The 26,596-nt window shown below is 41.6% G+C and overlaps 2 protein-coding genes across 7 annotated transcripts; one reads left to right on the forward strand and one right to left on the reverse strand.

Annotated features, from left to right (window-relative positions):
• LOC115759429 (putative epidermal cell surface receptor) lies at nucleotides 1-23,143 on the forward strand. 6 transcript variants are annotated; one of them, XM_030700337.1, is made up of 10 exons: nucleotides 4-138; nucleotides 1,452-1,893; nucleotides 13,740-15,091; nucleotides 17,598-17,859; nucleotides 18,048-18,707; nucleotides 18,782-18,991; nucleotides 19,553-20,602; nucleotides 21,019-22,044; nucleotides 22,769-22,996; nucleotides 23,061-23,143. In XM_030700337.1, exons 2-10 carry the CDS (start codon nucleotides 1,560-1,562, stop codon nucleotides 23,066-23,068), a joined length of 5,130 nt encoding a protein of 1,709 aa, XP_030556197.1. In that variant the 5' UTR covers nucleotides 4-138; nucleotides 1,452-1,559; the 3' UTR covers nucleotides 23,069-23,143. The 6 variants fall into 6 exon arrangements, with proteins under 6 accessions (XP_030556193.1, XP_030556197.1, XP_030556192.1 ...); XM_030700333.1 differs by lacking the exon at nucleotides 19,553-20,602 and having other exon boundaries at nucleotides 1-83; nucleotides 18,782-19,036; XM_030700332.1 differs by lacking the exon at nucleotides 19,553-20,602 and having other exon boundaries at nucleotides 10-138; nucleotides 18,782-19,036.
• Nucleotides 23,144-23,855: 712 nt separating this feature from the next.
• On the reverse strand, nucleotides 23,856-26,563 carry LOC115759431 (protein SHQ1 homolog). Its single transcript, XM_030700338.1, has 3 exons — nucleotides 26,250-26,563; nucleotides 25,804-26,182; nucleotides 23,856-25,744 (listed from the first exon to the last, which is right to left on the reverse strand). Exons 1-3 carry the CDS (start codon nucleotides 26,519-26,521, stop codon nucleotides 24,545-24,547), a joined length of 1,851 nt encoding a protein of 616 aa, XP_030556198.1. The 5' UTR covers nucleotides 26,522-26,563; the 3' UTR covers nucleotides 23,856-24,544.
• Between the last annotated feature and the right edge of the window lie 33 nt (nucleotides 26,564-26,596).

Consider the following 26,596-nt stretch of genomic DNA (forward strand, 5'->3'; position numbering starts at 1 on the left):
AAAACGAAACGCACGCGTGTTAAACTATTCTCTAGAAACGTGGCCCGTGCGCTTGGCCACCTTTGAAAACCTTTGCGCAGCGGGTTAGTGCAAATCATAATACCAACAAGTATTCAAGTGTGCGGCTTGTGCATATATGTATGTGTGTATGTGTGTGTAATGGTTATATGCAAAGCACGGCTTTCTTCTTAGCAGACGCTCAGACAACGAATGAAATCCAGTGAAACATTCAGCTGAAAAGGCTGAATGAAAAAATTCCATTAAAAATCCCGAAACGAAAAAAACAAACAAGTTTTTCACTCCCTTCACAGTCTCTCTCTTTCTGTATCAACTGTTGTTTTCTTGTGTGTTTTGTTTGATTTTTGCCGTTGCCATTTCTACATAAAAGGAGTGAGAGTGAAATGTGAAATGTCAAAGTAAATAGCCGGGCACAGCAACTTTTACAATGACATCATTTGGAAAACAAACTTTAGCCGAAATAAATAAACAAGTATTAGTTATTTATTTAAATAGAAACATGCGCAGTTCAACTGTGCGAACTGTAACGTGCCGTGCATTGTTTTTGGCAGCCGCTAACTAATTAAAATTAACCCAATATGCAAGCCAAAACATGGCCAAATGCACGACAGCAGCAGCAGCAGCAGCAGTAATAGTCGAGGCAGCATTGATAGCATTTGTGGTTTTCTAGTTAGTCGCAGTCGGCCAAAGTTGCCGCAAATAATGCCACAGAGCCGCTTCCAGTTGTGGTTTGTTGTTGGCGTTTGCAGTTGCTCGCGGAACCGGTTCAAATATACATTTTTGCGGCTGTAATTTGGATCTAAAATGTTTCTTGTTGTTGCTGCTGCTGCTATTGCATTATTGGGGATTGCATGCGCATTGAATATTTCTTGAATATTTTTACCAGTTATTGCTTTTAGGACAGAGCAGAGAAAGGCCAGAACTAGAGAATGGGGCACAGTTTGAACTGAGATAAAAGACTTAGGAAGCGAACTTGACTGCAACTAAGTGACATAAGAAATCAATCAAAAAAGCGCATGCCCAGAAAATTATATATTATTATATTGAGCAACATTTTAATAATATATTTAAAATATTATTAGCGTATGTAACACGAAATATAAAAGTTGCAGCTAAAATTAAACCCCCAAGATTGTTTAACTCAACTTTCAACGGAAATGACAGCGTTTCGGTTACCAAATAGATTGCAAAAAAAAAAAACCGTTACGAAGGTACAAAATCACACACACCAAAAGCAAAACAAATGTCAAACGCGAAACGTGCAAAAAATTAACGATATTTAACAAATGCGCGGTTTAACAAAGTATTAAAAAAAGAGAGAGGCAGAGAGAGAGAGAGAGAGAAAAACATCATAACTTATGATATGAAAGTGTTGTTAGATAATGATGCGGCTTTGAGACCTTTAACTAATTTGCTTGAATTTAATTTTTTAGTCATTTGATTATTTCGAAATTAACAACAAGTGCAAAGGTGTGTGAAAAACTTACCAAAAATCCATACCGAAAATACAAAAAAAAAAAAAAAACAAAATCAAAATCAAAATGCAAGCGTGTAGAAAAAAAAGAGCTCCGGGCGACACAGCGTCGATTTTGTGGAGTAGACTCTTTGTGGCCAGTCTCTGTGGATTATTGCTGCTTGGCATTCAAATTGAGCGTGCGGCGTCTGCGCCTGCAGGCGAGGATGATGCTGCAGCCGTTCCCACTACGATTATGCCAGCGCTGGATACAACAACTGAAGCTGCCTCCACAACGAACATAACAACAACAATTGGCGTAGAACAAAGTAGCGAGTCGACTGCGACTGCGACTGCGACTGCGAGCATGCTGGATAGTTCAACGACTTTGGGTCCCAACAAATTGAACGCGAGCGAAGCTGGTGAGTTAGAAAAGCGAAGGCACGAAAATTATAGATAGCATAGACATCGCCCGGGCGCGTCTCGAAAGCTTTTCAAACACTTTAATCTCACTGTTCTCGAGTCCGATGACTCGGGCCCCATAATCAAATTTCGTTCTTTGAGTTACCAATTAACGCCGCTACGCGACGTCGTGTGCCGCCGCCCGTTTTCGTATCGATCGGTAAAGCATATTTCCATAATTACTCCCTTTTTCGCTTAAATGGAGCGCACCAGCTTGATAAACGAAATTTCGGTGTGCGTCATTTTCTTTAGATTAATCATAGACAGAATTTTGTTTCGGCATCTGTTATTAGTTTCCTGTTGAATTATTTCGTTAATTACGCGGCGCTTCAAAGTGAAACTCAAAAAAATGAAAACTTTTCTTTTAGCTGCTGCGGAAATCATTTTCAAAGTTGAAAACAATTTCGGTATCAAGTGAAGCATTAAGCAAATAGTAGACAAAAGAGAGATATGTATCAAATATCTATGTTGATAAATTAAACTCTAATATAGATTTAAAATTGTACTTATGCTGAAAGTTAGCCATAAAGCTGCCCTTCGTTTGAATTGAACTAAAAGTAAATAGAAATTCGTCAATAAATTTCTAGACACATTTGTTCTAATTCCTTTATTTAGATAAGCTTAGTTTCTTTAGTAAAGTAAGTGAAAGGCCCCTGCTCCGCTCACCGATCGAAGCCTTAACTCAAAATACACTGCTCTAAATTGGGTTAGCACTTTAATTGCTTAGCTCTATTCTCTGTGGAGTCTGTGGCAACAGTGTCTTTTATAATTAGTTGGCTGTAATTTTAGGTTTAATGTCAGTTGCACATCAAACGTGTCACGTTGCCGGCGCTTTGCAACAGAGTTAACAGCTGCTTTGATGACATGAAACGTGATTATAACTGGTGCTCTTTTACCTGCTGATGATACGATTAAAAAGGGGCCACACAGATTGTTCAAAAGCGAACAAAAGACTTGAACAACGAACTGAGCCAAACGCCTTTTACTTATCGTAGATGTTTTGACTAGCAGTCTTTTATTGTGACAAGCTACTTAACAAACTTTGTGATGCAAATAGATATTTGAATATACGCATGAGTCATGTCCTTCACCTGCGTGCCCACTGACAACTGTTACACCTTTTAAATGTATGTCATAAATGTTTGTTTAAGTCATTTGTAGATTTGGGTGCCACTTGAAGCTCGTGTAGGTACTGTGTTATGTGTACACCAACTCCGCAATAATGTTATGTTATGTTGTTTTTGGGCAATGCCAATTAAAACGGCGTGCAGTAAATTAACTTGAACTCAGATGGCAAAAAATCATCATAAATCATTTAGATGCCAAACACCCCCACAAAAAACCTGACGCAACTCTCAAAGATGCTGAACACATCTCAGCCCCCATGTACAGCATTAGTTAATGAATAAAAGAAGTTACCACATATATCTTAACAAAGATCTGATGAGCTGGCTTTCGTTAACTGATAAAAAAAATGTGTGGGCTAATTACTTGCATAAATTAAATATAGTTATATAAATATGCCCAGGTCTGAATTGCAATACATATATTCATACGTACACATTGATCTGCCCTATTTATAGATACAAATACATTTTATGTGCTTACTTCAATGCTAGAAAATAATCTATAAATGTTACAATTAGTGCCTAATTGCACGACAGTCGTTAAACTAGTTTCCAATTGACAGTTTAAGCTCAATGCCTTGCTAGTTATTAATTACGCTGTCGTTAGAAAATCTTATATAAACGCAAACAAGAAATATGGTTTTGTTCCAACTGGAAAGTTGACCATTTGTAAGCTTGTTTTTTAATAATTTATAAAATGTATTTTATTTTTAGTCATGTCTGTTTTTAATCCGATTTAAGACAAGCTACATGTATCTGTATTTAAGCGAAAAGAGACTAACTTTTTGTTCTTTTTGTTTTCATAATCGAAACTTTCTAATTTTGACATATTGGACATTTTAATATTTTACAGATTAAAATAACAAGTCTGCTTTTAATTATATGTTTATCATCAAATGTATCAAAACAATGTCGAACTCGTGTAATCTTCAATAGTTGGAGCTTTGCATTCTCTTTTGGAAAGGTCTGGTTATCTAGTCATATAGCTTATGTTTAAATTAATACATCTTTATATGGTGCTCATACTGGAATGATGTTCCTTTATTAAAATTTTATTAACATAAATATATCGTAACAGATATGCAATACATTTTTTATACCCTGAACCCATTAAAAATAGGTATAAGGGTATATTGTATTTGTGCAAAATGCAAATGTATGTAACAGGCAGAAGGAAGCAACTCCGACCCCATAAAGTGTATATATTCTTGATCAGCATCAATAGCCGAGTCGATCTAGCCATGTCCGTCCGTCTGTCTGTCTGTCCGTATTTATAAACGCAAGGATCTAAGAACCTATAAGAGCTAGAGGCTTAAAATTTAAGATGTAGATGCTCCTAGTTCCCGCGCAGATCGAGTTTGTTTCCGATAATCGATAACTTACTCCGTTTCCAAGCAATCGATAAAAATCGATATCGACATCCTGTTTTTTGGGCAATTTTGGTAAATAATAAGTGCCAGAGTCACCAAACTTGACATATAGCTTCTAAAATAGAATATATATATGCATTTGATGTTGGAAGAAGAGGGTTTGGGAGCTCCCGACTAGAGCCTCTTACTTGTTTAAAATATATTTGTCATCGGAGGGTCACCTTCTAATTAGAAGCTAGTTTAGCTATTTAACTTTACTTAATCTAATATTTTAATATATGTTCTCCAATCAAGCAATCAGAGTATAATAAATAGATTAACAAGTAATTTGTTTATTAGCACTAAAGTCGAGTTTTTGAAATATATAATTTCTGTTTGCCAAGCTTAATAGACTTGACCGCTAAGGCCCACAATTGCTGTACACGTTACAGGCTTGTAAAAACAGAAACGAAGCAATATGCAGCGAGATATGTAAATGGTTTTTGAACAAAGCCAAGTGCAAATAAATTGCAGCTTGTTAATGAGTTGGAAAATTGCAGAGCACGTCGAAAAGTTGAGTGCATAAATCATTTATGTTAATTTTTTGCGGTTTGGCCCAACCCCAGCGAAAATTGGGCGCTAATTGATGGCCTTGCATTGGCTAGAGTCGAGGTGCAGATAAATCGAAAAAGTGCAAAATCCTATTAACTGGCTCAAACGCAAGTCAGGGCCTGCGTTCGTCATGGCTTGCCAAAATACAATATATTGAAATATATATATGTATATATAATTATATATTGTATATACAGCTGTACTTATTTTACAACTAACTTATGAAGGTCCCCTTGCACAATAATACACATCACGAAATATTAAATTCAATATCATAAACAAAACCAAAGGCCAAGTAACGACCTCAATTATCGGTGCAGCTCATCATTTTCAGTTTTTTGGTTACTTTCTTCAAGGAAAGAAAAAAGTAAATAAAAATAAATTTCAATTGGGAAATCATGAGTTGCGATTACGTTAATTGTTTATTACCGCTGGCTTCTTATTATTGCAAACGAACGCACTTGGAAATTTGCATTTGCATACTTGATGCACGATGTCGTGGAACTTGAGCGGAAATTGAATTTTGAACTTTGCGAGTTGACAAGACTTCAAGCAAAAACTATCTACTTTTAAGGAAGCGTTTCGATATAAAACAACAGTCTGTGAACGCATAAAGAAATCTTTTATTTTCGCACAATTTATCATCGGAGTGTCGCAAGTCTTTTGTTTGATGCTTCCATTTTTCATTTTCTGCCGAGTTTCTTATTAATATGTTATTTTTAATTTTGTTTGTTTCTCGTACGAATTCTGCAGAAAACCGCAGATAAACAAGTTTGTGGCCTAAGTTATTTGTTATGTGTGCTCTTTTTTTTTCAAGGATAAAGATGAAATTTGCTGTGTGAGAAATATGCCAAAAATGAAAAGTATTTTTCACATAGGTGTGGCATGTGTTATACGCATATATACATATGTATATATATATATATACGTCTGTTTCCCTTGGGCTTACCTTTCGCTTGGAGTTCATGCACGATTAGCTGGCAAAATTTAACGTCCGTTATAATGAACCGATAAGTAAAAGTAGCTTAAAACTTTTTAACAAAAATAGCTAAAGATCGTTAAGACTTGTGTGTGTACGTACGTATGTGTGTGTGTGTGGACCAACAACAACAACAACAACAACTACGGCAAATAGTTGTTAATTGCAGCTTGTTTGTTGTTGTTGCTATAACTCCTCTGTACATTGACACTAGCCAGAGGCTGAATTTTGAACGCGTGAAAGTGTAGACAGTGCTTGCATTTAACAATTAACATTTCGCCCATAAATATGAGTGCATGGATTTTCGAACTGAAGTGTCAAAAAACATGTCGCAGTCAGTACATAAAACAGTGGTCTATGAACTTTCCGTGAGATTTTTCCTGCATCGATCGCTTGACTTTCTCCGTGCACAGCGTCATCCAAAAAAAAGAAAAAATTGATTGCCTGCATCAGGTGATAGAACAACTGGTTAACACCTGACATAAATAGCAGCCAAATGCCAAGTGAAAATCTGTATAGCTGAGCCCGAGCTCCTGGCTATTTGTGTCAGGGGCAATTCAATAATGCAGCCAGATAATTATAACTTGTTTTTTCAGCCAAAAGGCTATTTTATTTATGCATTTACTCAATTGCATACAGTCAAAACGCTATGTTTACGTACGTAACGCCCTCTTGTCTAGACGTGCGTTTTTCTATCATGATTTTCCATTAGGTAATTTTTTATTTTATGTGCGCTGAGAAAAATGTAGCGCAAAAAGTCGACTCCAATTAATGCAATTTAATTAATGTGTGTGCGTGTGTAGAGTTTGTGTACTGGGGTGTTTATGCAATTAACTATGTCATTGAACGGTGCACAGAATGCTTTCAGGAAGTGGATACTTAGTTAGTTGGCTGGAAAAAGAGGGAAAGAGAATAAGAGCATGAGTAAATTGCCTTTGGCGTTAGAAAGAAAAGAATATATAATGAAAAAGAGGTAATCTAATTGAGAATAAACTGTAAATCAAATTGATTATTTATGAACTGCGCATTTTTTTTTCTGTTATCCAAGCTGTGCACACATATATAAAGTAAAAATAAATTGCATTTTTATAATTTTTATAAATTATGTAGTTAAGCTCTACATAAGATATGCCCAAAGGCCGGGACGCTTGCGCTTTTTCCTATAGTATTATTTATAATATAATATGAATGTGTTAAGGTTAATCTTTATAACAATAATAAAAAGATATTCGTAATCCAAACTGAAATTCTTTCTAACATGAGTCTAAGATTTAATTAAAGCCTTAGTCACTTCCATTTGTTTTGTAGCTTATGTGCCCAAATACCCTTTAGCTGGCCGTGTGCCATTCGGGTGACCTTCAAATGGAAACGCACTTAGCACAAAGCCTCTCACATACGAAACACTTGCAGCTCCAATTCCAAATCCAATTGCAAGTGGATTTCATGGCCGGCCAAGCAACTCGGCGAGCATTCACTCGGCTGTTGTGCCAACTGAAATGTGTGGTGTCATTGCATTGAGATACAAATATAGTTATAGATACGCAGATACAGCAACTGTTGATGTGATACGGCTACCATATGGCCAAAGCCATCAATTTAGCCAAGTTAAGTGGCTTTTGTGTAAAGTCATATGTAATTTTTGTTGGGGTCTTTGTCTTGGCCTCTCCATGGACGATGACACGCGCTGAAACGTGTTTCTGTTTTCTTCTTGCCTTAGAGCATTAGATGCGCTGGCTTCCCCCACAGCCTCCCCCTACGCCGGCCTCTGTCCGAATTCCAAGTCAAGTTGCATTTTTCATTGGCTGGCCCGGGCACATGAACTTTCGAGTTGAGCAGTTGAAAAGGTCAAATGCTGTTTTACACGCTGCCTTTTATAGTGGAAAATAATTTTGTTTTATGGCTAGCCAGCTAGTCTAACTGCCTGACTATTTTCCCTCCGAATTTGTTGTTGTTGTTGTTGTTGTTGTTGTAGCGGACTTTTCTAATGCCTTTGGCTTGGTATTTTACCCCATCGAAAATGTCTGCCTCACCGCTAAACATTATTCTCTGTCTTCTCAGTACAAGTCATTAGCTAGATTGAAAGGTAGATAAGGCGCAAAAAAACAAAAACCTGGCATCCAGCTATCTAAACTCCAACTATGTACTGTTTAGCCTTAATTTATTTAACCCATATTAAACTGCCTTAATTGAGAAAAAATATGTTCTTTGTTTGCAGTTGAAAAATCATTGGCGCATTCAACAAACCCACAAAGCCTTGTTTTCAATTATTTACATCTTCAATGTATAAGAAAATCATATGAATATACCCAACCTAGGATCTATTAGACCGTGTTGGCTGGGTGAAGGGAAAATATCGTCAAAAGCTTTTACTTATAAATACTTTAGGGTTAGCTAGTCTTGGTAGTCTTTTATTTTCTAAGCTTAGTTTCAAAACGGACGAAATCTATTTGAAAGTATTTTTTAAAATGCGCTCGAGTCATCTTTCCACAAGCATTATACTATATGTGCAAATCCCTCTCCCTTCACTCCAGTTTTATATCATGTTTTTATTGTTTCAAAAATTAACATATTACATACGAGTAAAACCAACAACATGCACTATCATCTCCTCATCCTCGGCCGCACAGAGACAAAGACTTTAAAATTTCAACGAACAAAAACAAAATAATCAAATTTCTACAACAACAAAGAAAATCCAAAGTCTGGCTTTAATTATTAGGCCACATTAACACCCTGCCAAAATGCGAGTATATATACATATATATATATCCAAAACTGTATACAGCTTTCCAAATGCAGGCGACGCGCCGCAAAGTGCCGCTGATTGCGTAATATCCACTCGTATTTGTTTATAATTTTCAAAAGTTTTGTCCAAATCAAACTAAAACCGGATCAGATGGCAGCCAAAGCTGCTCAAGTGGGCAAATCAAATAATTTTGTTTTGATTCGGTTCGGCTTTGTGAATACGTGGATACGTGGATACGTGACACACACATTATGAAGCAGACGCATGCATGACCGTTACATTGCCCAAAATCCAAGCAAATGTAAATGAACATATACATTTACACATATATATATATATATATATATACATACTATTTACTGTCCCCCCATCATTTGTTGACACTTTTTGCGCGTTAAAAAAGCTTGACCCAACGGACAGACCCACTTCGAAGCACCATGAAGCATGGACTGTGGTTAATGGTCATTATGCAGTGCTCATTATGAATACCGAGTGGGCCGTATGTGACGTGCTTCCGGTTGGCTGGCTCGACATTATTTACCACCAAAATAAATAGACGAATGTCGACCAATGAGTGAGGACTCTTTTGATTATACAATTGTATACCCTGTATACATTGTAAGGAGGAAAGGAGGCTTCTCCGAGAGCGTATTTAGTGTATTCTCAATGAGCATCCGAGTTGATCTACCCAAGCCCGTCTTCCTTTCCGAATGTATGAGACTTTAAATGTTAAACATAATTCCTCTTACAAAAATGTCAGCTTGTATGGTATGCAGAGTTCCAGAAAGCTTTACTTTTTGAATACCTCAATCCATTCACCCCGAAAATTGGAAACAACTCACTCACCAAGGTCTCATGGTCTTTAGCTATAGTATTTACACACATTTGAATACACAATTTGTGTGTGTTTTGTGGAAGAATTTGTTTGTGACGGCAGCTCTCTGCTGGATACAGGGTATTTCCTAGCCGGATACTCCTAACTATAGCACATTTACTTGTTTTTATCAGAAGACATTCGTTATGGCATTAGTCTTAGCATTAAAACTGAACTAAATAATTTGATTAAGACTTTCCCACACAATTCTTACGTAATATTCAAGATCTATCAAGTTGATGATTTCAGAATCAAGATAGAGCTGATGTACAAAATCGTAATATTTAGTTAATATAAGCTCCAAGTAGAAACGACTTTTTCCCCAAACAAGATGCGACCAGTAACTTATAAAATTCCTTGAAATTCTAGCAAAAACCTCGGACTAAACTGCTCTGTCATAGAACGAAGTTCTTCACGATTGTCCATATTCTTGATACAGTCTTATGTACGGAGTTCCGTTTAATGGTTTGCTACTGTAAATCTATTTGGTTTGCTGAGCTGCCAAGAAAGACATCCGGTTTGCATGCATGCAGCTCGTAGTGACAGCTTGTCAATTCTAAGCACATCATTTGTAGACCTCTTATGGACCCCTGACCAACTCCTTGCATTGCTGTCTGTTTGTTTAGAGCCGCAAAACGTGCGGCGACTTGAAAAAACCGCAAATGAGTTTCAACTACCGACAACGTTTTGCATTTCTGCATAAGTGCTTGCTTGGTATTGTTGAAGTTGTTGTTGTTGTTGTTGTTGTTGTGGGTGCTGGTATGTTGTTGCCCACAAGTTGTGGGCGTATTAAAGAGAGGCATGCGGATAGAAGCCATTGTCATATATCATAATCAAGCAGCTGCTCGGCGTAACTGTGCACATCATAAACAAGGCTGAGAGACTGAAAGTCCATTTGACATGGCTAACAAACAAGTCAAGTTCGTTGCCTGAGTCTTTTGTATATGGCAGATAAGAAAAAAATATCCGATTGAAATGAAACAAACTTGCATAACGGCAAACCAGAGACCACCAAAAGCGCAGCAACAAACTCTACCTATCTGCCCGTAAAGGCATCTAGGTGTGTAAGCGTACAAAAATAGTTTGAAGCCAGTTGGGAGCGCTTAACGAGTGCCAGTGAAAAATGAAAATCAATGACAGTAAAAGACAAATTGTGCACCAAGTAAAAACGGACAAAACAAAGGAGCTGAAAAAACGGCAAGAACTGCAGCATCGACTATTATAAACGGCTAACCGTGACAACAGCAACAGCAGCAACAGCAACAACAACAACAAGAACAAGAAAGAGAAGAACAACTACAATAGCAACGGCAGCAGTAAAAGCTGCAGGCAGCATAACGAACTGAAATTCAAGGTTCAAGTCAGTAACCCTATCGCAAGTTCTGGCCCCTCAACTCTCGGTAAGAGCAACAATAAAAGCAACGTCTGGGACCAAAGCATAAAATACACACACAGTGGAAAGAGACGAGAGCATTTACGAGCATGCTGCGGCCCAGCCCGGCCCAGCTAGGGCTCTGGGTCTAGGGTCTCTGTCTGGGCTAACGAACTGAGCTGAGCTCTCCTATTTTTTACTTTTTTTTTTCTTAGCGTTAAATTGGCGTCCGTTGAACGCGGACTTTGGCTCGGCCTGCCGCAGCAGAGCCAAAGGCACTTTTTCTTATTGGAGCGACGACAACTGTGCCTGGCTCCAAGACCAGATCGGTGCCGCCTGCCGCCTGCTGCCTTGCCTTTATGCTTATTACCACGCATGCATGACAGACCCTGCGTCCATAGGCACACTCGGACGCATAGCTCTCCGTCTATGTCTTCGTCACTGGCACTCGACTCGCCCCCATGGGGGCACATTTGCAGCGCTCGTCAAGTTGACTTGCGGGTGTTTTTCTTTTGGCTTAAGTTCTTGCCTGCTGGCTGCCTTGCCATGAGTCAGCGTAGGTACTATGGATTCATATGAAATATAAAGTAATGGACGCATGTGCCTCGTAACCTGAGTAGCTTAAGTTAAAGGTTGCAACTACATGAAAAGAGTGTGTAAATTATATGCAAACTACATTACAAGTTCTTAATAAAGAACTTTGCACGCCCAAATAGATAAATCTGCAGCCAACAATAATTTTAAATCTTACAGCTGCATAGATGTACATTAAATCAAGACTGGGGCCTAACTAACAAAGTTTGTACTAAGTATATATGTTTTTAAAAAGGATGCAAAAAGACTGCTTGTGGGTAGAATTTTCCAAAAAGCTTTATTAAGTTCTTATATGGACCTCTAAAAATAAGCAGAAAAACCTTTGATCCCATTCTACATGCGCCTGATATATTCCATATATTGTGCATCTCAAACTCATGGGGTAACTAGTTTTATCCCCAATTAGTTAGTTAATTAAACAGTCAGGAAAAAAAGTTGTACATGAAGCGAAAATATAGAAGAAAACCCTTTTTGTACGAATCTCTACTCAAGTACATACTTATTGAAATTTAGAGAAAACATGATAATTGATTGTCACGAAAAAAAAAAACATATATTATGTTAATCTTGATTACATTTTAAACTGCTGCAATTGGTATTTAGACCAACTAATGTTTTATTCAATTTGGTTGCCTGGTTTGGAACGAGTTGATATCATTTGGACCCACTGTGCCAAGTTAGAGTCAAGTGTGTGGCTTTTGTTGTAGTTGTTGTTGTATAATACAAGCTAAGAAGGCCATACTAAAGTCATCATTTATTTATGACATGAGCTTTTTGCCCCCAAACTATGCCCGAAAATAAATGTAATTATATAAGAGCGAAGGAACAGAGAAGAACCAAGATAAAAAACTTAACAACAACAGAGACTCTGAAGAATAACAACTTGCCCAACTCAAAGTTCCAGCCGCAGTTGTCGCGCTCTCCGTCGTTCCTAACCGCGTTAAAGCAAAGCTGAAAGAAGAAAAAAAAACTCTGAAGAGCCAAAGACAACACACAAAAAAAAAAAAATACAAACAATATAAAAAACAGAAATATCAGAAGAGATGCGACTGGCTGATATTTTGGCATCGCGGGGCTTGTCCGTACGCCAATGCTTCCAAGAACGGCGGGCCAGGCCCGATGATTCAGCTGGCGAAGACGCAATCGCAGCTTAATGAATACCTTGCCGATTCTGAGGAACTGATGCTGCGTCTGCGCAGTGTACAGCCAAACAGATATTACGAGCAGCTTTCAATGATGGCGTTGCAAATGATAAGACGCGTGAGATATTTCCAATACGTTAAGGTTTAGCTATTTTTCTTTTCTTTTTTTTTTTTTGCTACGGTTTCCGCTAGCCTTGCGCAAGAATTCTTGCTGATGTACCGGTACCGTAAATGTGGGCCAGCTTAGCAAATAGATGGGCAGCTTAAAGTTTATTTACCCCTCGAATGGGTCAATAATGTCAGTTCTAACTGTCCGAGAATGATTGAAATTGGCCATAGCTCTTTGCGGTGCTTATTAAACAGAAAACATTTGCAGAGCTGAGAAATGTCTTCTTAATATCGCTCAGCGATCATAAATATAGCTCGGCAGGTATTAAAACAATAATAATATATGTTACAGAAGTTATGCGCTCATCTTGGAAATATATTCTTAAGAATTAAATTTATCACAATTAACAAAACTTGAATCGAATCCTGATTACTCAGCTCCAACATTATAGTTGTACTTCAAGAATTGCCGCTTAGCCTTGACCTTTATTTTTAAGCTAATTAAACTAAGGTCTATTTAACTTATTAAAAAAATTATTACCCCATTCAGATTGGGTGTTATAGCTAAAAGTCTCTATCATCCTCATGTTGATACATTGAGTAGTACTGAAAAATGTATACTCTCATTTATCGTCAAATATTTCAAGAATTCAATTGGGAAAAATTGAAGCAGATGGGATACAAAGAATATACCATTATTTCTTATGCATTTATGTACGATGAATAATGCATCCGAAATGAGATAAGAAAAATTAGAATTGAAAAGTGGAATTGGGGTAGCTCATATTCCGACTTAAGTGCAATTATATTTGCTAGTATTTCTATTGCTTAACTCTGGTCTTTTTTATGCAATGCCTAGTTCTATTATATTTAACTAATTAAACTAATATTCCATTTCCCTAGTTGCAGCAATCACCACGATGCCGCCAGCAGCTGTCGTTGGCAGCGCCACCGAGCATGGCAGTCCCGAGCAGGAGGAAACTACGTTGCGCTCCACGAGCATTGAGCCGATTACATCCACGGAGCCGACAACTACGCCGCGCGCTGAGAGTGAAGCTGCTGTGCAGCCGCAGTCGATTGTGCATCCGTCGGAGCTGGATCAGACGCATATACAACACATTCCTTTGAGGGATGAGCATGCTGAGAGCGTGGGCGGCGATGCCACCACGGAGCAGCAGCAGCTGCAGGAGAAGCAACAGCACCAGCAACAACAAAACGAACTGTTGCTCAACCAAATCTCCAATGAGAACGACGACGACGCCAAGGATTTTAATAATTTCCGACATCCGGCAACGCTCATAACAGCCAGCAACAGCGATGAGAACGAGCCCGCCACCAATGAGAATGAAAGTGACAACGAAAAGCCCGCGCTCACATCGACAACCAGTGCAGCAACAGCAGCAACAACAACAACAGCAACGTCGACGTCGACGATCACAACAACTGCAGCCCCAACAACAACGACGACAACAACAGCAGCAGCAGCAGCAACAACAACAACTGAGTCCGAAGATCCCTATCATGTGCATATACTGTCCGAGAATCATGATCGCCTGGCCGAGCACGAAGATTATCAAATGCTGTCGAGCAGCACCGAGGAGGGCGAGCCGGCGACAACAACAACTGCAGCGACAACAACAACAACTGCAGCGACAACAACCGAATCGCGGGCTGGCATTATTGTCAGTATGGAGAACAAGGCAACAGCGCAGCCAGCAACTGAGACGACATCAACATCCCGAGCACGCGCCATGAATATGAATGAACCCGAGACCCAGCACCCGACGGTGCGCGCGGTTGACGCGGAGGAGGAGGCCACCACAGTCATGCCGCGATTCGCAGTGGATGCGGCTCCAGTGATTAGCATTGTTGAAGGACAGCATGTGCATGGTGTGCAGCACCCAATCGAGGACGAAACAAGCAACAGCACAACAACAACAACAACAACTCATACGCCATTGGCTGCCTTTGCGGGCGAGGGTCGCTCGGCAGGAGGCGGCAGCAACGAGGACGTTGAGCTACTGTTCCGACACAATGCCACCATGCATCAGGCTCTGATGGATCTCAGCGATGTCAGCATGGACGAGGAGCGCACTGAGCTGATTACAACTACAACAACAACAACAACAACAACAACAACAACTTCCAGCACGTCAACGCCGCAACCGGAAACGGAAGTGCCGAAAATAGTGGAGATCACGGCCAGCGGGGATACCATGCATCGCGAATGCTTGGCCAGCAACAAGAGCTATAAGGTGCGTACATATAGTACTAATTTATTTGAAGGCGACCAGCTATGCAGCTAATAAAGAGGTGTACACCCACCTGGCAGCCAACATGAGCTAGGCATGCAGATTGTGCGAATGCATTTATGTGTATGTATACAGACGCCTTCCTTTTTGTCTGCTCAGCAAACTCTGGCACTTCCTGGCACGCAACTCCAATTTGCCTTGTCGTCACTTGATTGCATAATGTTCAACAAGTTTGGGCCACTCATAAAAACCGGTCAACTGGCTGTAAAGAGTTTGTCGCAGCTGCTGCTGCTGCTGTTGCTGTGTGCACTCGAAAAAATATATTTGGGTGCACATTTCCCTTGTTGGCTGTTTTCGCGGTTTCTTGCCGCAATTATGCAAATATTTGCGGGTCTTAAATCGAAAAATGCCAGCAAATTGCTGACCTATGATTGATGTCGTTGTCGTTGTCGTTGTCGCTGTCGCTGTCTCATAATCAGGCCCAGCCTCTGTTTTAGTCTGGGTCAATCAACGCCACAATATGTCGATCTCTGTTAGCTGCTTTGTTGTCTGACTGTAAGAATCGCCAGCTTTTCTATCTATCAGCTTATTAACGCCAGCGTCTAATATCCATAAATTGCTACACGCCTCTGTGCGTCAGTCCGAGTGTGACGTGTTCATCAAACATTGCACCCAAGCCAGAGGCATTAAACGAGTCGTGTGTACATTGCTCGCCAATGGATCGCAGTCAGACTAGCAGCAGCAGTAACTGCAGCAGTAACAGCAGCAGTAACGCCTCCGGCCTGCGCTACTGACCAACCCATTCAGCTGTTGCTGTTGTTGCTGTTGTTGTTGTCGAGAGCTCTGCTGTTGATTTTGTTTTAATTAAGCGGTCGCTTGGGTTTTCTTTTAATACCCTAACAACAAATTATGCTGGGCCCTACGAATTTGTTATGCTCTTTGTAATAATTGTAAGAAAACAGCGGGCTAATTAATGCATCTATTTCAGCTCTGTTTGCAGGGCATATTTTTGATTATACAACAATTAAGTTTTCGTTTTTCGAGTCACCTTTAAATAACAGAGTATTTTCACTGCGCTCCTTAATTAATTTAGTTATTTTTTATTTTTTTTTTTTTCATATTTTAAATTGTTTTTGCTGGACTATTCATAATCGGGTTTACGGCACGTTTCGATATGAAATAATTTTGCTTTCACTTTTAATGAATTGTCTGTTGTTTTTTGCTCTGTTATTTCTTATAAATTGCGATCGATCGGCAGCGGACACGTGCAACATGCCACGCCGCATGCCCCAAATAGTTTTTACACTGAGCAGGCAAATAGCTTTTAAATTGAACACGCTTTATGGGCCATACGAGTATATAGTTTAGTATGCCAACGCGAGCTTGGCTTTAGTCAGCATGTAATGGCCATCGCTTTATGGCTTTTCAGATTAAAAGTTCTCTGGAAAGCCTAATGTACATTTTGTTCAAAGGCGTTAAGATGTGGCTAGGGCGCGAAAAATCGCACATAAAGCGTATTCAGAGAAACAAACCTACGCAATGCTTAATTCAAAGAACAAAAGACTGCATAGCTCTGGGTGCTAAGCAAAAGACTCAGGCAACGAACTTGATTCCAATCTGTGCGTCTAGTCGTGCGTGTGGGTCGTGCCGCCAGCCAGTTAAACCGGAGCTTTGACATATCTGCTTATTGGTGCACTCAAGTCTCCAAACCCAGAGCAGGAAATGTTTACCAATTTTCTTCAGTACCCAGTTAAGCAGTCGACAAATGAACAAATGAACAAATGATTGATGAGCTTCCCCCGCGCACAGTCTGCTCTGCAAATTGACGCAAAATTGTGCACAATTTGTGCTACACCCGCCTTTCACATAAAATTCGCCAAACTGGAACACTGAATCTATTGTCATTAGCTGTCAATTGGGTCACAGTTCTAAGGCAATCACTAAAAATAACCAGCTACTTAGTGCTGGTGAGATGTTTTTTTTTTTTTTTCAGAAGCGAAAGCTGCAAGCAATATAACTCGAATAACTCGAATGCCACCAAATGGAACTGAAACTTGTTTTTCGCATAATTTGTATGCACACTTAGAGAATAAAAAATATATAAAAGTACATTCTTTTTTTTTTATTATTTCAATTGAACACAATTGAGTTTATGCTCAAGCAAATTGTAATTATTAAAAGTCTCAAGGGACATTTTCCCGATTCGAATTTTTGTAATAGCTTTCGCAATACTCTCATTTTAGTTCAACTTTTTTAGTTTAAATTACAAATGTGAACCCTGAAGGAGACCTACTCCAGCTCTTAAGTATTCCACATTGTGCTCGCTGTTCTGTTTATTTCTAATTTTTTGATAAATATTCAGTTCTATATTTGACTTTTATCTTATTCATATCTGCCTCCTATTTATAATTAACAGTCAAATGTTTTGTTGACATCAATCTTAAGTTGAATGCATGCGCAGATATAATACAAAGATTTTAATTTACGGATTTCTCTTTTGCTTCAAAAGCATGGCGAGAGCATGGAGCGGGACTGCGATGAGCGTTGCACCTGTAATCGCGGCGAGTGGATTTGTGAGCCGCGCTGCAGGGGTGCCACCTATCCGCGTGGCAGCCAACGCACCATGGCCAATCCGCATTGTCACGAGCGTCTGGTCGAGGAGGACGAGTGCTGTAGGACAATGGAATGCGACGAGCCATTGCTGGAGCCCAGCGTGGCCACAGCCGAGTCGGGCATGCCAGCTGTTGCTAACAACAATGAACAGAACGAAGGTGAGTCCAGGTCAATGCAAGCCGGCAGATGCAGAGAAAGCTCTTGCTGTGGTTTGCCAGTTGTTGCTTTGTAGCCTTTGGTCCATGCTTTAACGCTGTGTTTTCTGTGCTTTCCATAAACGTCATGTGCTTTCCACACACAAACATATTCTGCCACCTTCCATACACACACATACGCATCTGATCAGACACCACACCCAAGCCACGCAACGACTGTCATTACCAGGGCGGCGTCTACAAGTTCCGCGAGCGCCTGGAGATCGGCTGCGAGCAGATCTGTCACTGCGATGAGGGTGGCGTCATGGACTGCCGACCACGCTGCCCGGAACGCAACCACACGCGTGCCGACAAGTGTGTCTATGTAAAGGATCCCAAGGACGTATGCTGCCAGCTGGAGCTGTGCGATGTTACGCTGGACGATCACGAGCAACAGCAGCCGTTGGCTCCATTGCCATCGCTGCATGGTGGCCAGAACAGCATTGGGGACGAGCACGAGCAGGAGCGCAGCTTCGGCCTGGAGGAGCAGGCGCGCGACGCTGGCGGCGCCACGCCCACCTGCAGCTTCAAGGGCGCACAGTATGAGCTGGGCCAGCAGTTCCGTGACGGCTGCGAGCAGCTGTGCATCTGCAACGAGCAGGGCGTACATTGCGCCAAGGTGGAGTGTCCCTCCACCTTTGGACTGGACGTGCTCAATCCACATTGCATACGCTGGGAGCCAGTGCCGTCCGACTTCAAGCCCGTGGCGCCCCACTGCTGTCCGGAGAGCATGCGCTGTGCGGATAACGGCACCTGCACTTACCAGGGCATGGAATTCGAGAACTGGTCACCCATTCCGGCCAATCTGACGGGTAAGCTAACAACACATGCTCATTCAAAACATTTAGCCATACATGGCCTGCCTCCTTGACATATTCCAATCAAGGTTGCGAGAAGCATTGTTACTGCGAGAACGGCAAGGTGGAATGCCGTCCGGCTTGTCCGCCTGTGCTGGCGCTGCCGCCAGCAGATTTGCCCTGTCATCCGGCACAGGCACGTCTGCTGCCCATTCCCGATGATGAGTGCTGCAAGCACTGGACATGCGCACCGCTGGCGCCTAAGCTCGGCGGCGCCGGCCAGCAGCAGGAGGAGGAGGAGGCGACACAGCAAGAGCAACAAAACCAATCCTCAAATCCGACTGGTAAATATGGCTAGTGAATGCATAAAAGAGATTTTCTCTTAGTGTATTGCATGCAAAAGTCTAACCGAACAATTCAATCTCTTGTTTTAGCTCCGTTTACACTAGACTTGAGTTTAGTTTATGGTATATTATTATTTATGTCTAAATTTAGGTTGAGGTGTAAACGGAGCAATTATGTTAATTGAAAGCAATTGGAAAATAATTCGAAAACTCGTTATCAAACATTTTGAAAGCATATTCATTTATATCGCCCATCTCTCTCGCATGTTTCCAAAGCATTTTTGGCTTTTCCATTATGATTTCATACCACATACTAAGTTTGTGTATATTTTTGCGCTTCTGCTACTTATCTTGCGTTCTTTTTCTCTCTTTATTTATTTATGTTTTTAATGACCCCGAATTTGTGCTGTATTATATATTTTTGAATTTCTATGCTCATACGAAACAACAACAAACTTAACGCTATGCATTTGTAAATAATCAAAATACCATTCAACATGCAACCAATATCAGAAACAACAACAACAACATCATCGACAGCGACAGCGACAACTACAACGACAACAGCAACCACTTCGACGGCGGCTAACAAAGGGTTCCACGAGAAGCCAACGGATGTTGACTATGAAAAGAAATCACAGCTAAACGCCTTTTATCCCACGCTGGATGGCAAGCCGCCCAAATCGGGCGCGGGTGTCTTTGACAAACACGATAAGCTTCACAAGAAGGCCCAACAACAGCAACAGCAGCAACAGCAACAGAATGATATCAAGTACGATGTGCACGAGGATCAGCAGGAGGACGAGGTGAACAATGGGCCACCATTGCCGCCGGGCGGCGGCTTCGTGCCACTGCAGCTGGGCGGCCACTACAACGATTATCAACAGCAGCAGCAACATCAGCAACAGCTCGGACCCTTTGGCTTCTACAATCCAGGCAAGCCCGGCTATGAGGCATACAATCCCTATGAGCCGTATGGCATTAATCCGAACGGCATACCGCAGGGCAAGCCTCCGCCGGTGCCTACTAGTCAGTCGGATCTATTCAATATCCTGGGTGCTGAGCAGCCCGGTCATCCGGCACAGACACTGCCCCAGAAGGACAATCACAATCTGCCCTCGCATGTGAGAATCGAGCAGATTCTGCAGCACTTGCAGCAGAGCGTACCTGGCGGAGCAGCACCTGGGCCACAACAACAACAACCACAACAGCAACAAGAACGACCGCTGCCGCCGCATTATGTGCCCATTGTGCACAGTGGAGTGCCGCCGCCACCGCCTCCACATGGCATTGCCATAGTCGATGGCCAGCCCGTGGCCTACGAGAGCTATCCGCTGATACCCGGCCTGGGTGTGCCACCCCCATTGCATCATCCCCAGCAGCAACAGCAGCAACAACAGCAAAAGCAGCAAAAGCAGCAACAGCAGCAACACGAATCCTTGCAGCAGTTGCCTAGCATTACGCCCAGCTCGAGCACCAGCTCTGGCCTATCCACACAGGCCAGCGAGCACAGCCTGCATCAGACTCAGAGCCAGGGCCCGGACAAGCGACCCATCCAGCAAGCAGGTTGAGATCCCACTATTCTAGTCAAATCCCTCATTGCTTATTCTAGTCTTTCTCTCTCTCTTCATGCCGTATGGACACTGCTATACTGATATACACAATGACAGGGTTAAACTGTACTAACTGTGACTACTCCGAGTTCCACATTCAATCCACATACACTCTCCCACACACACACACATACACTCACACCTCCATTACCAGTCATCCGCATCATTGTTGCGCTTCTTAGAAAACGCTTAACCTAAACTAATCCAAACTTATAATTAGAAATAAGCGTGAATCAGCCAAGCCTATTCTAAATACCTATTCCAAATCAAAGTCTGCTCAGATATGTAGAACTTTATTGATTTGTTTTGGAGTTGGATCTGGGAATAGACATCATGATGCAATATTCAATACTTGGATTCTTTTTACAGGCTTCAACAATCTGCAGCCTGATATCGAAGTGCACACGCTGGAGCCCATTGATCCGCGTACCATTCGCATAGTGTTCACTGTACCCCAGGTCTATGTGAATCTTCACGGACGCGTGGAGCTGCGTTATACGAATGGCCCGAGCAACGATACGTCCAGCTGGGAGCAGCAGATATTTGCACCGCCCGAGGATCTGATTGCCACCTCACAAATGGAATTCGATTTGCCTGGCCTGGAGCCCAATTCGTTGTACAAGGTGAAAATAACGCTGATCCTGCGCGATCTCAACTCGCAGCCAACGAGCAGAGTCTTCACGGTTAAGATGCCAGCGGAGAGAACGATAACGCCACCGCCGCAGATTTCCGACTATAGGCCGGACTTCCAGGATATATTCAAGACCGTAGAGGATCCCGAGCTGAATGTCAGCGAAACGAATGCCACCTGGCTGCAGCTGACCTGGAAGAAGCTGGGCGACGATCAAATGGAGTACGTTGATGGGGTACAGCTGCGCTACAAGGAGCTCACGGGCATGATATATTCCTCCTCGCCGCTGATACACCGCACCCTCACCAGCTACACCATACAGAATCTGCAGCCCGATACGGGCTATGAAATCGGACTCTACTACATTCCGTTCGCGGGCCACGGAGCCGAGCTGCTGGCCGGACACATGATCAAGGTGCGCACCGCACCCAAAACGGATGTCTACGGATTCGATGTGATGGTCAATGTCACCAAGGTAAAGACACAGAGTGTGGAAATATCCTGGAATGGCGTGCCGTATCCCGAGGACAAATTCGTGCACATTTATCGCGCCATCTATCAGAGCGATGCCGGCAAGGAGGATTCCAGCGTGTTCAAGGTGGCCAAGCGGGACAGCACAACTGGCACCCTGATCATGGACCTCAAGCCAGGCACCAAGTATCGCCTCTGGCTGGAAATGTACCTGACCAATGGCAACACCAAGAAGAGCAATGTGGTCAACTTCATTACCAAGCCAGGTGGTCCAGCGACGCCGGGCAAAACTGGTACGTCATATATTAAATAGTTCGAAATGTCTTTAAGCTGAGCTTTTCCCATTTCAAGTCTTGCGTGTTTTTGAAAGGATTTATTTGAGCTTTAAGAATCTTGGTAACCCTTATCAATCATCATATACATATATCTATACTCATATATATGATATTCAATATCCAAAACATTAGCTTGCATTAGAACCATTTGACCTTTATATCTCTTAGCCTTTTACAAGCATCATTAATGGCCATATAGATAATGATCATGTTAAGCCTCCGTTTATTCAAAACGAATACACTAATGTCCGTCCGCTTATTCGTATAATCGTCGTCTTGAATTCGTTATTAAGAAATTTCAAAAATTATTTTCTGTTTCAGTTTACCTCTAGTCACGAAATTTATACTAAATGTAAACTGTGCTCTTTATAAATGAGCTATATCTAATCATTAAGAGGCTTTAAAATCGGTCGGTTGCAAAATGAGTTTTTCTGTGGAAAAATACGCAGCTTTTCAAGAAATTTCCACTAAAAATTAACAATTACGAGCAACACTATTCTCCACACGTTTCATAGTTCTACAAGGGTATTCAATCTTCGGCGTTCCGAAGCCGTATTTTCTTATTTTATATAAATATTATTGCCATAAATGTTATAACTTACCTTTACCTTTCTTTTATCTATAATTTGTCTCGAAGATTTTCCATTCTTATTTAATTTTCTGGGTTTTTCAATTTCCTCAGGAAAACTGCTCACTGCGGGCGTCTCAGATCAACCAGTCGGCGACTATTACGGTCCGCTTGTTGTTGTTTCTGTGATTGCCGCACTGGCGATAATGTCGACGCTTGCCCTGCTGCTGATCATAACCAGGAGGCGAGTGCATCAGACGGCTTCGATAACACCGCCGCGAAAGAGCGATGCGGCCTATGACAATCCCTCGTACAAAGTAGAGATACAGCAGGAGACAATGAGTAAGCGCTGACAATCTGTGACTTCTTCTTATATGTTTTCACAATGAGATTCTCGTGCTTGCAGATCTGTAACGGGCCAATCTGATGGGCAATACTCAACGCACCCCAACTAGCTAAAAACAATGTTCTTGTAAATACTTCAAAACTCAAACTCAGTGTCAGTAAAAACGATGAAAAGAATATAATCTTCCATTCCCCGGCGCAGGATTTAAAGGATGTCCACACTTAAAGGCCGCCATGTTGTATGTAGTGATTAAGGATTCTTCTAAATGAACTAAACATTTTTTTTGTTAAACAATTGTGACTCGTGTATATAGAGAAATAGAAGAGAAAACTGAGACCCCAAGAAACCAATTGGCCTCGTCTGGGGCGTGTGAAATGTTAACGTTTACGCAATTCTTCTAGCGATTTCTAAATGCATAGTTAGTTTAACTTGTAAATTGTAGCTTTACACATAATTTAAGAACGAACAACAGCAGTTCTTCAAGTAACAGTCCATAAATATTTAATTAGCTTGTAAACGTACAGAGATATGCAAACCTTATATATAAATAAAATATTAAAATTATACCACTCGTTTTTCTTTATCAGGCCACATTATTCTTTTTTTAATTGTTGATAATGGAAATATCATTTCGTCCCATTATCAGCTAATTATGGCTACAATTTTCCCAGTTTAAATGTATTTATCAATTTTATTGTTTTAGTTCTTTATTGTTTGTAGTAAGAGAAATAAAAACATGCAAAAAATTTGCCGAATTTCCATATTCATTAAGTTTCAAAAATCACATATTCCTATAATTTTTTGTTGTTGTAACCAAACTTTTTTTTGGGCCGCATTAATAATGAAATGTTTTATAAAATATTAAGAAAAATATATATATATATATATGTTATTTGTTTGGCCATGATTTTTGTGACATTAAACTGGTAACTTTTAGATGACTTTGCCTCTTAAGTTTTCGATTACATACTTTACTTCAATTTGCTTGCAGCACCAACAACATATATACTTAAATACGCACGTATATATATATATATGTATGTATGTATGTATATACAAAATGCACAACTAGATTTTGGTTTGAAGAATTCAAAATTCAAAAATTTCGTAAACTAATGCCACGCTACATGCTAAGGCTTTTGATTTATGTGTTAAAACAAATAATATTATAGCAAAAAAGGGGGGAAAATATATATGTATATATGTAAATGTATATGCAAATATTCTTTCGCATTTGGCATGAACAATTTCTTTGTGGTTTGCTTTAAAATTCTTGTACACATTAATAATTAAATGGGGGTTTTTTTAGTTTGTGTTAAAAAATTTACAGTTTGCGTTGTTTCTTTTTTGTGTTTTTTGTTTTGTTTAGTTTTGTTTTGTTTTCGTTTCTGTATTTTACTTTCGTATCTCGCTTTCGCATTAAAGTAATCACTGTTTAGCCTCCGTTCTTTGACATTAAGTTGGTTTTTTGCTGTGTTAGTTGGTTGCTTGGTTGGCTTAGACATGGCAGGAGAGACAACATGGAACTTTGGCAATGTCTACGTCTACTTGGTGCTGGTGCTGGCGCTGGCACTAATGCTGGCGGCAGCCTCGCTGTTGCTGGTGCACTGCTCGATGACGCTGTTGCCCTCAGCGTCGCTGGTTGTGGTTGTTGACGAGTTGCTATCGTGGTCGTCATCGTCCACCTCCGATTGCTCCTCTTCGCCATCATCGGCGTCTCCTTCGTTGTCTTCGTCAACGGCATACACATCGTTTTCAATTAAACGCAAGTCCATGCTATCAAACGAGTCGGTTATAACGCTATCATCGTCGGTCGTCGTCTCATCTTCTTGGCCGGACGTATCGTTATCCATATCCATATCATCGTCACCATGGTTGCTCTGCTGTTGCGAGGGCGACTCGCTGCCGCTGCCCGCATCGATGCGCATCTCCTGCATCAGCTCCTGAATCAGTTCAGTCTCTATTTCGATGACACCTAGATCCAATTGCCGCTTCGTCACATCCATTAGCACATTCTTGACATTGCGCGCCAATAGACGGAGATGCTCATCGCTGCACACCGTCGCGTTGCTTATGTAGCGTATATAGTCCTCCAGATAATAGTTGTTGAAACTATCGCGACATGGCTCGCCACTGGCGAACTGCTGGTGGGTCAGCAGCAGCTGATTGATCAGCCAGTTTCGACCACCCTTCAGTACTTCGATGGCATCCCTAATGCATTGTCGTCCCAATTCGAAGTTTCGATACAACGGATAGGTGATAACGCGGCGCAGAAACGCCACCAGGACGTCCCGATAGTTGTCGAACTGCTCAAAGTAGCAGAACAGCGGACACAATATGCTGCGCGTCCAGCCTGATTCACAGGTGGGCTCGTTGTTGGTGGTGCGCACATCGTAGCATATGGCCAGCACAATGCTGATGAGGCCACAGTCTATTTCGTTCTGCACTCGGCGATCGGGTTGGCTGGACTGGAACAAGGCTGTCGCCGTGGACTCTTCAGCGATGTCTGAGCGACTGCATAGATTGTGCAACAAATGCGCCTGCTCCTGTGTCATGGACGTTTCGTAGATTTTGGGCTTGTAGCGCAGCGGGTTCTGATGCCCAGCTGGTACCTGCAACTCTACAAAGTTCATTTTGTACTGTTCGCGCGAAAAGCGCTTCATCTCATCCGCGACACGCTCTAGACGTCGTTGTAGGGGACTAAGCCGATCTGGCTCCGGAACACGGCACGTTGACCTGTCCAGCTGGAATGATTGACAATGGAGATCCTCGAACTGCTTTGTATAAGCTTACAAGAACTCACCTCACTAGTCTGGAGCGAACCATTGTATCGACTGGCGTACCCATAGCAAAAATTGCTGGTCATCTTATAGGTGCGCTCGTGGGCATCAAGCTGCAATTGGCACTGTTCGGTAATGCGCTTCAGTTTCCACTCATGCACCAGCGGCTCCTTGTCCTGCAGGGTATCCGCCAGCGAGGGCAGGTTGAGAAACGCGGCGATATACTCCTTACGCGCTGTCTTTGGTTTCGGTGTCACGGCGCTGCCAGCTGCACTGCCGCTGCCCACAATGGCAACGGGCGGAAGGCAGCGCAAATATAGCTGGTAGCAGTTCTCGGTCGTGTCATATTTGACGTACAACGTTTTCAGGCCCCTCAAGTCGAAAGTGCGACGGCTATGGAATCTGCGTAGGAGATTGCGATAAACGCTGGGTAAATTACATACACACATATTAATGAGGCATGACTCACCTGTATAGCTTGACATCGGCGTAAAAGTACAAATCGTTGTCGCCAATAAATATGTCGACGTTCCTTATGCGATCCAAATTCACATGTACTGCAGCAACTGTCGCCGTCGCCGCCGTCTCCGCCTCCGCAGCCACAGCCCCTCGCTCACAACAGGCCTCCTCCGATTGCTCAGGTGATGGCGTGGACTTTGGTTTTTCTTTGACATGTGGATGTGGTATCACAACGCTGCACGTGTTGCCCACATAGCTGTGTGTAATTTGTCCATTTAACATATTTTAATTTTACAAAGATACTAATGCTTTTCAAGTATAAACAAAAAAGAATTTTAGAGCAGCAAGACTATCGGC

This window comes from Drosophila novamexicana, unplaced genomic scaffold, assembly GCF_003285875.2.
Source record: "Drosophila novamexicana strain 15010-1031.04,08,12 unplaced genomic scaffold, DnovRS2.1 tig00000308-arrow-arrow-pilon, whole genome shotgun sequence".
In the NCBI taxonomy this organism is placed as follows: Eukaryota; Metazoa; Arthropoda; class Insecta; order Diptera; family Drosophilidae; genus Drosophila; species Drosophila novamexicana.